The sequence below is a fragment of the Engystomops pustulosus genome, chromosome 10 (genome assembly GCF_040894005.1).
Source record: "Engystomops pustulosus chromosome 10, aEngPut4.maternal, whole genome shotgun sequence".
Classification (NCBI taxonomy): Eukaryota; Metazoa; Chordata; class Amphibia; order Anura; family Leptodactylidae; genus Engystomops; species Engystomops pustulosus.
In genome coordinates, this window is record NC_092420.1 from 72,413,921 (window position 1) to 72,429,125 (window position 15,205).

Below are 15,205 nucleotides of genomic sequence, written 5' to 3' on the forward strand. Positions count from 1 at the left end.
ATGTAAGTTTGAATAAATACTAATGTATTTAACTTTTTTTAATAACAAAATGTATATTTAGGCCTCAATGACCAATATAAAATCTCAATATAGCTAAAGGTTATTTAAATCTAGACCCATAAAGCTGTTATTTTAAGGCCGTTTGTTCAAATGTCGGACAATAATTTTACCTTTAAATTTTTTGTGCAATTTTGCAGCCCATAGAAATGTTAACTGTAACTACAGCAGCAAAAAAGTAATAATAATAATAACCAAGGTCCAAAAATATTTATGTGACAGGGCAAAAGCAGATGCGGTCAAGGTAAAGCAGGCAAACATTACTAGAGGAAATCACAGGTTAATGTGCACATTACAAAGCTACTGGGGTCTAAACATAGACTTTCATCAGCTCAGCCTGTGCATGTTTGCTATTAACTCTCTAATGACTTGTCCCGTTTTTGTTTCTGTGTTTTTGTTTATTGCTGCCCACCTTCAAAAATCCATATTTTACTTTAAATATCCATGTACAGAGCTGTGTGAGGGCTTGTTTTTATGTTAAACAATTGTACTTTCTAGTGGCTGGATAATAATATTCTATATCATTTAGTGAGAAAAAAAATATAAAAATGTGGAAACTAGTGAAAAAAAACACATTTGCACAATTTTCTTGCGTGCTCTGTATATTTATGTATTTTAATTTTTATTCCAAATTATACTTTCTTCATATTCCTTGGTTGGTACAGTCACAGGAAATCCAAGTTTATGTAACTGTTAATATGTTCCAATAGTTATCTTTTTGTACCAAAAAATTTTTTTAGTTTTTCCATGTTCTATCACCAATGAATTTTTCATATTGCAGCATTTAGACAGGTCTCATTTCTTGCAGGACAAGATTATGTTTTTATTGTTGCCATTGTCCTTACTATACAACCTTTTAGTCACTTTGTTTGAGTTGCAAATTAGCAATAAAGTGGCGGTTCAGAGATTTGGCTGCTATTTTCTGGTACAGGCTTCACTGTTGGGTAGACACATTTTCTATTTTTAAAGAGCAGGATTTTGGGGGCACAGGGATATCTAACATTTTTATGATTTCACTTGTTTATTGTTTTATATATGTTCTAGTAAAAGAAAAGGGATTTCAATTTTTAGATTCTTGTAATTTTTTTTGATTTTTAAAAACTTTTCTTTTACTATTTGTCCCCCAAGTGTGCATTGAACCTTAGGGTTTTAATCACTTCTGCCATATAATGCAATACTGAAGTATATGACAGTTATATGACTGAGGTCTAAGCAACTGTCTCTGGCAGGTTATGGTCAGGATAAATGACAGGCCTGGGAGTCCAGCATAGACATAGCTGTCATAGTAACTGATGGCGACTCCCCCAATCTTAACCAAGGTTATGTAGTTCTGATCTACATTTACTAATATATTTCTATTGTCTCTTCTTATCTAGCATGCTCCAGCTTTCACTGTAAATCTTGCAATTTTTGTGTGTAGCTACAAAGGAAAGGTAAGTAAATTATATTTGCCAATATTTAATATCAATAAAGAATGTGTTACCGTATATACTCGAGTATAAGCCGACCCGAGTATAAGCCGAGACACCTAATTTTACCACCAAAACTGGGAAAAACTACTGACTCGAGTATAAGCCGAGGGTGGGAAATGCATTGGTCAAACCCCCCAGTAGTATACAGCCTGCCAGCCCCCAGTAGTATACAGCCTGCCAGCCCCCATGTAGTATTTAGCAGCCCCTAGTAGTATACAGCAGCCCATAGTAGTGTACAGCAGCCCCCAGTAGTGTACAGCAGCCCCCTAGTAGTGTACAGCAGCCCCCTAGTAGTATACAGCAGCCCCCTAGTAGTATACAGCAGCCCCCTAGTAGTATACAGCAGAACCCTAGTAGTATACAGCAAGCCCCTAGTAGTATACAGCAAGCCCCTAGTAGTATGCAGCAAGCCCCTAGTAGTATACAGCAAGCCCCTAGTAGTATACAGCCTGCCTGCCCCCACGGCCCTTAAAAAAAAAAACTTATATACTCACCCTCCGATGTCAGCGCGGCTCCCCGATGTCGGCGCAACTTACCGATGTCCCCGATGTCAGCGTGTCCCGTCTTCTTTCTTCTCCGCGGCTCCTCTTCTCTCTTCTATCTTCCGGCATGGACGCGGCCATGTTTTCTTCTAGCATGCGCATACTATGACGCGGCCGCTGCTGACGTCATAGTATGCGCGGCCACTAAGAAAACATGGGCGCGTCCATGACAGAAGAAAGAAGAGAGAAGAGGAGCCGCGGAGAAGAAAGAAGACGCAACGCGCTGACATCAGAGGGTGAGTATTTAAGTTTATTTTTTTTAAGTGGGTAATTTTTTTTTTTTGTTATAGACTCGTGTATAAGTCGAGGGGACATTTTACAGCACATTTTTTGTGCTGAAAAACTCGGCTTATACGCAAGTATATACGGTAGTTAATTGTATAATTGTACATATATTTATTTTTCGTAATTGTTTACCCACAGATCACACGAAATGAAGAGAAATTTAGGGCAGCTACGAAAGAACTTATACTCATACTGGTAAGATATAACATTGCTATTGTTTAAGAACATGTGCTGTAAATATATATATATATAGTCGTACAATTACACTAGATTACTTACATAGCGAGAGAGGGGAAACATTTGTCAGGTTCCACTGGACACTGATAGACATTTCTGCAGTAGAACCTTGTGGGGCAGATTTATCAAACTGTCTAAAAGTAAGAATGTTCTTAGTTGCCCATGGCAACCAATTAAAGCTCCCCTTTAAAATAGCCATGAGCACTGGTAAAATGAAAGCTGAACTGTTATTGGTTTTAAGAACATTCTTACTTTTATACAGCTTGATAAATCTGCCCCTACGTTTCTAATGTTTTTGGTGGCTTATGCAGTGAAGCATCTCAATTATTGTTGCAGCACTGTATGTATTTCTTATCATTTGTAACCTTCAAAAGTATATTACTGCCGTTACAGGATATAAGTAAGGAACGGCGCTAAATTCTGTTGAAAAGATTTGTAGAGAAGTGTCTGGAAGTCCTATCTCAATTTTCCGTTCCCCTCAAACAGTAGTGTCATGATATTTATCAGCTACTGACAGGACAGGACAGACCATGGGATGCTATAGGATTAGGATGGTTTCCTATTTCCCATTATAGATGTTGTTTAGTGAATGTAATATCTCCCAGTTATAATTTATTAGGGTATAATTTGCTTACTAAAAGGAATTTATGATTATTAGTTAGAAACTTACTATACAGTATATCCAAGTGTAACAGTTCCAGTAATCCCTGACTGAACCATATTTCATTGATTTTAATTTTTTATTGTTGTATTTATCACAGTGCAGGGTCATAGTGATACAAGATAAGGATGGCGATGACATTATACAATACCTGACACTGGAATAAAAAAGTGCCCTAAAAAACTATTCTGAATCTTGTTCTACATAGTTTACTTTTCGAACATGATAAAGGATGTTATATGACATAGAACATATTGTTTGTAGCTGATGACCTAAATAAAAGGTTCTCTTTTCTTCTAATCTCTTACTAGAAATGTTCCGGTTGTGCTTTGGATGTAATTCTTAATATTCATGAAGATCAGACATTAGTAAGTAAAGAACTGCATTAACACCTCATTCTAAATGAAGTGGAAAATATGGATATGAATGGACTAGCTTCCCGGAAACCAAATAATTGGAAAGCCAACAGAACAGATATTAAATGAGGTCAATTGCCATCAAAACATTAAGAATGAAGAATTGGTGTACAGGCCTGACATCTGCTCCAACTACTTATATATATGGCTGTGGGAGATGTTGCTTACAACTTCAACACTTTCTGCATTATTAGAACACAGACTATAGGGCAGGGGCCATAATAGCCAATGGTGGGTCCCCATTAGGACATTCTGGGTGCATCACCACCCAAAAAACCAAATTCTATTTGGTTCTACAGCCCAATGTTTCCTAGAAGTGGCTTGTACCTGCACCCCCTGCATGGTAGTAGGCCAAGGGGCTAGAAGAAAGGAAGGACTTGGGAGTCACTGTAAATTGATACTATTATTCTTCTGGGATGTGACAATTGGGATAAATGATCCCTTCTTTCTGGATTACCCATCCACTTATCTTCATAGGAAATGTAAGTGGCTGCTTATATATGTTACATGTTTATATACAGTCACACATATACAGTCACACAAATGATTTAAAATGTACATTTAATATATTTTACCTTTTAATTTAAGCTTCGGAGGATATACTTCTATGAAATTTAAAAGTAATGAATAAAAGCCATGTTTCTACTTTGTAAAATAGTTAAATGTATTTCCCCTACAGGAGGAAGCGTTAGCAGCAGCTGGAAAGACTCTGGAGGATGTGGCTCGTGAATTGTTCGAATTGCTTGTAAGTTTTTCCTTTAAATGTAATTGCACAGCACGGCCCTTACTGGGGGATTCAGATATAGAATTTGTATTTCTATGGAATGTAAACTATGAAGGTGGATACATTTTATAGTTTTCCACAATGTTGATCAGTGTGGAATTAGATCAATTGATAGCTACAAAAACTTCCAAAATAATAAGATATATAGTTTTTCATATTTTTACACTTGACTGTAAAGAAATTCTTATTAGATCCAGATTAATTCATAGATTGATAGAATTGTATTGGAAAACGGCACAATCAAGGTTACAGTTACATGACTATAACCTTGGTGTAGTCCTCGCCCTACATACAAGACTCCATTCACATTTCAAGCAATTAGACTTTTTGACAGCTTTCCCATTTTTTTGATGGATTAATTTTTGACAGATGCATCTTTCATATTCTTAAAGTCAGTGGTAAAAACTGAAAGAAGCTTTCTGATAGGAGACTGTTTTGTAATCTGAAAGTAAAGCACATGAGGCAGAGATACAAATGAAAGAGTTTAGTTTTCATAAAAAAATAGATCATTCAAGTCCTGAAGTTTTCCAAAAATGTGAACAAACGCTGAAACATCTGATGGCCTTAGGACTCTGGTTTTACTGGTGTGTGGGTGGCAGTCTGCCAAAACGCTCTGGGATAAAAGGGAACAGCAGCGAATTATGCTGAAACTCAACCTGCACACGACATATTCCCTGATCATTAGTCAGACCGCTCCAGGATATGTCAGATTGCAGGTAGGTTCCTCTGGTATCGCTGTAACTTGCTGGCGTTATTGAATAGGTTGCTTGTCATAAGATAATACAAAAGGTTCAAAAGCTACTACCAGCCTGTTATCCAGGACAGTGACAGGAGGACAGGAGATTGTTCCACTCTCTGTTTGGTATAATGCTGAACTTCCAGAGTATAAGATGACATCAATGTGATCCGGGCACCGTCCTGTATATTGTGTTGGTGGAGGTTTCTGAGCATCAATCTCATGGCTGGGTCAGCACAATGGTGTCACCTTAAAAGTAGTAAAAGTAGCAGCACCAAGGTATTTATTCAGACCATCTGCTTTGATTTTCCAATACTTATTTGTTCCAACTTGGATTTTATTGAAAATTTCACAATACTGGAAGAGGCTATAGCTGATATCTACCTGACCAGATGTAATTCTGTCCCCAAGACTTGTCCCCAAAACTTTTTAAGTTTTGAATAAATCTTGTTAAAGTTCTTAAAATACTTCCAGAAAAAACTACTGATACTTCCTATTATTATTTCTATGTAATATATATTTTTAAGACCAGGTATAATAACAGACTTACAACTTTTCTATGTAGAAAATGTAAATATAGAAAATCCTCATCATCATCATTGTATTTTTCCAGGACACACTAAAACTGAGTGAAGGTGCAACACAAATACTATGTGCGCTGGTAAGTTTACCATTATGTGTTATAGATCTCTCAGAGATTTATTTACACCATATTGTATGGCAGCTTAAAGTGTAAGAGACTGTGTAACCATTTAATTATTTGATTGATTATCTCTTTTTAATATAACAGTGGTGTTTAATATTATTATGAACTTTATTCTAATAATCTCTCTGGTAATGTGACACATATGGACATGTGTTAACAGAACAAATGATTATATCTGCAGAATTCATGATTTCTGATAAAATTATTTATATTTATAATTACAGGCCGATGATGCTTTGCTATCAACCTGTTTGGCAAAGGCCCTGACGGTATCACCAATTTATACTTACATATTTGTAGATAGAAAAATGAAATAAGTTCTAAAAGGTTTATTCAATCAACATTATTAATGGGAAAGTTTAGTAGAAATAAATATAATCGGATTATCTATTGTAATTCTCTACTCTTTGAATACACACACATGAACACTAATGTTATATATATGGAGGGGGAGCAGTGGATCAGTCGTGGTATTATTACAGTAACTTACACATATCACACAGAATTATCTTTTTTGTAGATTGATGGATATTATTTAAAATTGGACTGAAATAAATCCCTAGATCACATGACTTTAATAGCAACTACAACTTACTTGTATATTCTTTATTTTAGAAAAATGTGTCTCCATTGCCCGACAACCTAAAGGCCTTCATTTGTAAGGTAAAAATATAAATTTTAATGTAATGATAATTTTAATGTAATGATAAAAAAAAGTTTGGCTTTGGTCAGACTTTGGTCAGACTTGGTTTATCAAGATATAAAAGCCTGGATATCTACAGAAATGTTACTTGTGGGTATAGAACGCTCAGGAGTAGGAAGTTCTTATAGAAGTCTGATATTCACAGCCATTTGGGGATGAGGCCACTAATGGGAGGATGGAATCAGTGTGACACATGGAAAGGTCTGTTCTTCCTCTTTTCTGTGGAAGTGACAGATCTGATCCCCCTGCACTGGTTTTCTCTTTAATAACTAAAAGATATCAAATATTTATATGATTGCATTTATTAGTGGTAAAAAAACATGTAATTTTAATGTACTGCTGAGAGCTTAATTCAATCAGAATTATTACTTTGTGAACTTTACAGATGTTTTACATGGACTAGGTCTGGTAATTATACATGATTCTATAGTATAGGTTATATATATTTTAATATACAGTTTGTCGTGAACAACCAATTGTCACAGACACCACCACATTCTGGCTGCTGAGACCCCCAGGCTATCTGCTTTAGAAGTTGTTAGAGGGGGTTTTCTATCCATTGTATGTAGGGCATATACAGAGGAAATGTCATAAATACATCATTGGAGCTTACTGTCCCCTTCCTGCGGCCGGGCTGATCGGAGAGCTTTCACCACATTTGCCTTCTCTCACCATTCAGACCTATGGCAGCGCTGAAAATAACTCGAATAGACTCGAATAGACTTGAATAGAGAGTGGCCACATATATATGGCAAACCTATATACTTTGTTCCTTATGCATGCCAAACTTTACAGCTGTACCAAGGGAGTCAAGGACCCGCACCTATGGAAAGGTCATGAATACACAAGATAGGAAAATCCCTTTAATTTATTAGAGATTATAGGAAATTCCCATGTAACTTGCTGCGTTTGCTTTCTAGGGAGATCGAAATGCAGTAACTGCAAAAGATGTTGTGCAGCTCTTGGTAAGTTTTAAAACTTCTAATTGACTGTAATGAGTAGAGACCTAGTCACACAAAACGGATGTGTCTATATACAGACACTAATTCATCTAGATACTGATCTCATTGGAAATAGAATAGTCAGATACCTTTACACATACAAGAACCATCGCTGCCTATGTGCTTTATACATGTGAATCTTATTCTTATCATTCTGTACACCAAAACTTAGTACAGAAAATGCAATGATAAATATCCCCTGTATAGCTCTGAAGGATAGAACAGGCTGCTACATCCACTACTATGGGCTTCCAAGGGACACAAACCCTTCATCATTAAGAAAAAAAACTTAACTCACCTTCAGCTTCTTCTCCCCCGCCCTGCGGCTCCATTTTCTCCTCTTTCTGCCTGGGCACATACACTATGATGCGGAGGTGTCATTAATAGTGTGGGAGAAATCTCTGCTGTGGACATTTATGTAAAGGGGCATCTGTTGAGGACATTTTATGAAAGGAGTGCATCTGCTGTGGAAATTTTATTCTAGGGGGGCATCTGTTGTGGACATTTATGTACAGGCGGTCCCCTACTTAAGAACACTCGACTTACATACGACCCCTAGTTACAAACCGACCTCTGGATATTGGTAATTTATTGTACTTTAGTCCTAGGCTACAATGATCAGCTGTAACAGTTATCACAGGTGTCTGTAATGAAGCTTTAGTGTTGATATTGATTCTTATGACAACCCAACATTTTTAAAATCCAATTGTCACAGAGACCAAAAAAGTTCTGGCTGGGATTACAATGATAAAATATACAGTTCCGACTTACATTCAAACTCAACTTAAGAACAAACCTACAGACCCTATCTTGTATGTAACCCGGGGACTGCCTGTAAATGGAAATCTGCTGCAGATACTTATGTATAAGAGGGCTCTGCTGTGGACATTTCATTAAAGGGAGCCCTGCTGAGGACATTAACATTAAATGGGGCTCTGTTGTGGACATTACATCAAAGGGGGGCTTTACTGCTGATATTTCATTAATGTGGAGCTCTGTTGTGGACATTTCATTATAGGTAGCATTTGCTGTGGAATTTCATTAAATTTCCTACTCTTGGGCTTATTCTTGAGTCAATACCTTTTTTTTCTAAAATTGGGAGCCTTGGCTTATATGCAGTCTTGGATATCTGGTTGTGATGGTTTCCTGCAGTTATGGAATGAGATTGGCTTTACTTAAAAGATGGGTTTTAAGTGCTTGTTTGAAGTTTATCATGAAATTACTTTTAGGAACAGTACGAGATTAACCATATAGATGAGTACCTAAGTCCTAACATCTGGGCACATGTTAGTTTAGATACCTAGGGGCCCTAGTCTTGTGAACAGCCCTGGGCCCATGGGACCCTTAATCCTCCACTTATATCTAGCATTGGTTGAACTCAATTAAACATTTACCCCTATTGGTGGCTCCAGTAAAATGATATGAATGTATGTTGAGATGTGTATGGAGGAAATGAAACCCTGGACAACCTTCTCTCCCAGCCCCATACCAGCTGCATGTTCTGCCTTTATGCTTACTCAAACTCTGTCATCGATAATCCTTCATTTTTCCAGATATGACACATACATCATACAATAGAACGGCTATATAATGCACAGTTATTGGAATCAAGTAGGAGAGAGAAAGCTATGGGTAGTTGTAGTTATTTCTTTACACTTGAAAACCTGAATCACAAGATCAAAATTGTTAGGCAAACTTATGGAAAAAAATGCCATGGATAACTAGATCAGTGACATCATTTTTAGCTATATAGACTATATTCCTAGGTGACCACTGGCTGATTATTGCTGTCATATTATTAAGTTGCTTCTATCGCTTCTAATACAAGAGGGTAACACAAGTTTTATTTTCTTTATTTCTCATTAGAAAAACGCTGCTTGCTTTGGGGACGATGCACTTGGCACTGGTGATACAGTGGTAAGAAATCTTGCTCTTATTAGTATATCTTAAAATCATTCCATTAGTCCAAATTATTCAGTTGATTCTTTGTGATAATGTGGGCTTGGTGTTCATACACTATAACAAATCAGAAGAACAGAATCCTCAAAGGGAGCTGTAAAGGTCGCCCAAAACTGTAACATGTGGATATTTTCATATACAATATCTACACAAAGGGGCAGATTTACTTACCCGGCCCATTCGCGATCCAGCGGCGCGTTCTGTGCGGTGGATTCGGGTCTTCTGGTGATTCACTAAGGCAGTTCCTCCGACGTCCACCAGATGTCTCTGCTGCGATGAAGTTCCCCGAGGAATGCCAGAATGCACCATCCTATAACTGGTGAAGGTAAGAGCATGTCCAGCAACACTTTTTTTTTTTTTTTAAATGCGGCGGTTTTTCTGAATTCCTTCGGGTTATCGTTCGGCCACACCCCCTGATTTCCGTTGCGTGCATGCCGGCGCTGATGCGCCACAATCCGATCGCGTGCACCAAAAACCCGGGGCAATACAGGGAAAATTGGCTCAAATCGGAAATATTCGGGTAACACGTTGGGAAAACGTGAATCGGGCCCTTAGTAAATGACCCCCAAAGTGTTAGTTTCCTCAGTACAATAAAGAAAGGTTTCTACAGTCTGATAAAGATAATACAGTAAGATCACTTGTATAACTAACACATTTACATGACAAATGTATTACAGGAAGAATTAGTCACAAAGCTTGGAGAAAGTCTAGAAGGTTTAGTGCAGAAGGTCCTTGATTTACTTCAGGTAAGTTTCTTTTTACATTTTGAAAATATTTGTGTAATTATTGTATTGTTATAGTCTAATAAGATGTAATTATAACCCCCCCATCTGTGAAATATTGGTGAGAATCACAAATCTACAACATTTATAGTTATAGTACATGTTAGTATTCATTCACTTCTCTATTCATTTCACAATTCCCAACTGATTTAGAAGGAAGGAAGGAAGAATCTACTTTTGAGTACAGGCAGTCCCCTACTTAAGAACACCCAACTTACTTTACTGTACTTTAGCCTTAGGCTACAATAAACAGCTATAACAGTTATTAAAGGTGCCTGCAGTTAAGCTTTATTGTTAATCCTGGTTCTTATGATAACCCAAAAGTTTTAAAATCCAATTCTCACAGAGACCAAAAAAAATTTTGGGTGGAGTTACAATGATAATATATACAGTTCCGACTTACATACAAATTCAACTTAAGAACAAACCTAAAGAACCTATCTTGTATGTAACCCAGGGACTGTCTGTAATGCGGGCAATTTGAAAGGAAATGTTCTATAGGACAGCAAAGCACTTTGAGATAATGTACAGAATAGATAATACTGGTGTACAGATCTAAGAATACAACTAGCACCAGGTTAAAATAATAATAGCAAGTGAATATACAGTAAAGTATTAGTATTTTTCCACTACAAATAGTTTATGGTTTTGTCGAGATCTCAAATTTACTTTTGGGATCCAGATTCCTATGTGGAGCTTGTTACTTGTCCACAGATTTACTACTGACTCCTAGAACAAGAGGCTGCGGTACAATAATAATGAAAGCGAGAACAATCAGAGGTTTCTACATCGTTCCATCATTTATGGTTTAACCTCACAATAATATACTTGCAGCAGGTCACATTTACATACTGAACATATTACCTTGTAGGTGAGGTGCCTAAGTCTTACTTAGGAAAAACTGGTTTCAAACACAAGAAAGGCCTGCTTATGGCACTGGACATTTATCCAACTAGAACTTTGAAGCAAGATTATGTTTTCTTTTTTCTTTCTTACAATACAATGATTCTACTTCTTCTGAGATATACTCCTCTACATCTCTTGCCCATTTATTTTCTATCTTACAATTACAGTTATTCTCGTCCCCAGATGTCAAATTCATTCTAATGTTTATAATCGAAGGGTTTCCTCCCACTGAGTCAAATATTTTCCCAAAAAGTTCACAGTTACCTTTTCCTATCCTCTTCAAAAATCCTTTATCCATTAATGATCTGCAAATAATACAAAACATTCTGAGTCCCTTAAACCAAACTCACTCTTTACCTGGTCAAATAACTTCAATTACTTTCCCTTCATATCTATTATATCTCCAAGCCCATAGACTCCTTTCTTCTCCCAATTGGAAAGCCATCCCTGCAGTCCTTTTCATTTACCCATATAAAATAAGTCTCTTAGTAACAAAAATTCTGAAATATCCATTGGTAACTGGAATTTTTTTCTAATAAGCCTCCAGACCACACTGGTATCTCTTAAAAGTATTGATGCTTTTCCTGGTATCTTTAAATTGGAATTATTTTCATGCACAAATCTTCCCAAAGTTAAAGAGGAAGCCAGAGTTTCCCCTCTAGTAGTAAGATTGTCTTAAGCACAAAAACTGTTGCAAAAGTGCAAATGCACCAAAAAAGTTTCAACTAAACAAAAAGAAGCCAAGCCAAATAAAAGATACATGTGTCCCCATAAGTTTATATATTGTCTAGAAGCTGACAGAATCTCATTTAGATTTCACCAATTTAGGAATTTATTAAATACTGCACAACAATATTATTAGATTTCAGTAAATTTGCCTTTAGTAAAACCATATAAAAAACAGCAACTATTAAAAACTTTTTATGTTATTTCAGGCACTTATCGGACCATCTGGGGTTTTGTATGATTTGGCATGTAAATTGGTAAGTGTACATGTATGATTGTCCTATAAATAGGATGAGGCTGGAGATAACACATTCAGGTCTTTAGGGTTTTTCTAGGATTGCTCTTTTCTTATGATTAGGAGTTTTATTTAGGATTGCTCTATGCAGATAGGAGGTGTAAATAAAATGTACCATCAAAGTGTATTCCGGTCACAACCACATATCTTCTCTTATAATCCCATATGTGATGTAAATAGGGTGACTGTATATTTCACATCAGGATAATAATAATATCCTGCTGCAGGTCCCATTATACACAACCAGGAGTTCCACTAACATTTCTGCAGGTTTTTGTGGCGGTCAAGCTGCAGCTCGAGTCATGGAATCAGTGTTGATTTCTGTTTCTATGTTTTTAAACGTATATTTTGCTTCGCTATTACCTAATAATAACCAAATGATTCCCTTTTATTTAGATAAAGCTTCCAGATGTTGGTCTTGGTGGTATGATTGGCTGAGGTCTTGTTTCATTCAAAAACTAATCCCAACTTATCCGGTAAACTGTGCAAAATCTCATAACATTATCATTTCTTTTATATATATTTATGTTTCATTGGTAATAGTGACCATTTGGAGGACACATTTCCTTACATATTCACCTTGCTCTGTAGTATTGTGCCTCAGTGTTACTAGGGACCTCTGTACATATATGGTAGAGCATACATTATATTAATCACACAGAGCTTATTAGATGGGGAAACAATGCAATATATACACAATTTATGGAAGTATTTGGCTAGTGAAATTTTTTTTTATAAATTTCCCTCTGTACACATATGGATTTGGAACAATGTCATCCAGATGTGATTGGGCAGTATTCACTCTTATTCCACATGAATGACTTTCTTGTCTGTGTGCTATCCCTTTTTTTGCAGATAGTACACTGACACATTTATTTCAATAGCCGCATGCACACAACTGGGTGTAGTCTGTAGAAAACTCAGAGCAGGTCCTATTCCTGCCCATGTTTACAACCCAATCCTTCCCATAGAAGACTATGAGAAAAATACTGACACCACCCGGGAGACACTCAGGAGTCATTTGATGCAGCTCATATGTGCAGATCACTTACTAGGTAACACAGTTATGTGACTCTTCTAGAGAATCAGATACGAGTAACACACAAACCTTTCCTGCTGACATACGGCTCGGCAATGGATTGCACACTGATGATATTTGAAGCACAAAAATAGATCACATATCTGTTATTCGTGGCCAGAGATCAGCACATGTTCACCTGCAGGGAGCCGATACCTGAGATTTAAGAGATTTAGAAAGCAGAACACAATCCTTTATATATCCGTGTTTTACACAATCCCTTCTCTTCCATCATTATCTCTCCTCCAAAATGTTTCACTAGTAAAGTAACCCTGCACCCAGACTTTATTATATCACTGGAGGTACAACTACTGTATTCTCCAAAAAAGGTTAAAGCTGTTTATATCATGTTATATTTTACTTCATTATTTATCCTACATATCTATTTTTTTTAGGGACATTGGGCCAAGAAAGTAGAAGAGATGAGAGCAAGCAATAAAAAAAGAATAAAAAATATAAAAACTTATGATTAATCCTTTTGATTTCCTTGATGATCAACCAATCTGTTTCTTATACATCTAATGTTTCATCCAATCAATAAATCTTTCTTCTAATCAATCCACTTGTGTTGTTTTATTTAGTTGTACGGAGATTTCTTGATTCCACCAGAGGAATAATTCTGTGGTTTGTCCTCAGTAACTCGTGTATACTAGAAAGAAGGCCAAGAGTAGAGGTTATAGGGTAACTCTGCTTTATATTAGATGTTATTGTGTGTTTTCTCACCATTGGTAGTAATACTTAGCACATAACTAATCTCTAGGCTCAGTAATATGGTACTAGGGGGAAGGCTGCTGCAGGCCTTCTCTACTTCCCGGAACCTTGTAGGGGTCAGTTGCTTGCAGTATCAGTGGTCTGTAAAACATGGACATCTACAATAACTAAATCCCTTGATAAATGTGGTGCAAGGTGCTTTGTTGGAATAAATTATGGCAGATTTCTGTCATAAATAGATTGATTGATAACCATTTTGTAAATTTAGGTAAAACTAGGGATGGATGAAATTGTAGTCACATGTACAGGGCCACATTTACAGCTCAAGCTGCCCTAAGCACTAAGCCTGGACACTCCCCTATTGTTTCCACTGGACTATTATAAGGATTTACTTCTGCTTAATGAAAAATAATGGTTTTTGACAAGAGATAAAGTATTAAACTATCTGTTCGTGACAGTGATATCTCAACCGTGACCTGAAGGTACCATCCCACTCCGAATATCTATCACAATTTGTACCCTCATTGCTGTATATTATGACCCTGTGTGTAAGGCTATAGACCATTAACTAATTGTATGAGACAAGCACGGATATGCTGAATTTGTGTTCAAATGTGTAAGATCACTGCCTGAAAAATTAGAACACTTAAAATTTCAATATTTATTAAATATATTAAAAAGGGGTCACTCTTCAGCCACTTTCAGGTCACTGCACTGGTGCCGGATGACGGCGTCAAATGCGGACGAAAACATAATATAATAGCGTGCATTTGCAATGTATCCTATAGGTTTCAATCTATATGCCTCTGATGACACACTACCCCTTTGGTGAATGTAGAAACGCGTCAGGCGGAGGAGAAATATAGGATCAATACAGTGCATATCTTACCAATGTGAATAGCACTCGATCAGTGCCTGTGTTAATAGGCATTGTGCAGTGACCTGAAAGTGTTAAATTGGACTCCACCTTTGTGACACAAACTTTTTTCAGTAGTATGCAAGGGGGGAATGCATGATTGGGATTGCTAAAGTGATAGATTTCCGATCCCCATACATACACTGAATTGCCCCTTTTTAATATATTTAATAAATATTGAAATTTTAAGTTTTCTCATTTTTTAGGCAGTGATCTATAGGTAATTAACCTC

General features: G+C 36.7%; 1 protein-coding gene across 1 annotated transcript; it reads left to right on the forward strand.

The window, feature by feature from the left end:
- Positions 1-206: 206 nt before the first annotated feature.
- On the forward strand, positions 207-13,892 carry LOC140105234 (ranaspumin-like). Its single transcript, XM_072129183.1, has 15 exons — positions 207-215; positions 1,310-1,342; positions 1,434-1,490; positions 2,495-2,551; positions 3,566-3,622; positions 4,350-4,415; positions 5,804-5,851; positions 6,121-6,165; positions 6,512-6,559; positions 7,520-7,564; positions 9,467-9,517; positions 10,237-10,305; positions 12,183-12,230; positions 12,665-12,744; positions 13,742-13,892. Exons 1-14 carry the CDS (start codon positions 207-209, stop codon positions 12,704-12,706), a joined length of 675 nt encoding a protein of 224 aa, XP_071985284.1. The 3' UTR covers positions 12,707-12,744; positions 13,742-13,892.
- The last annotated feature ends 1,313 nt before the right edge of the window (positions 13,893-15,205 follow it).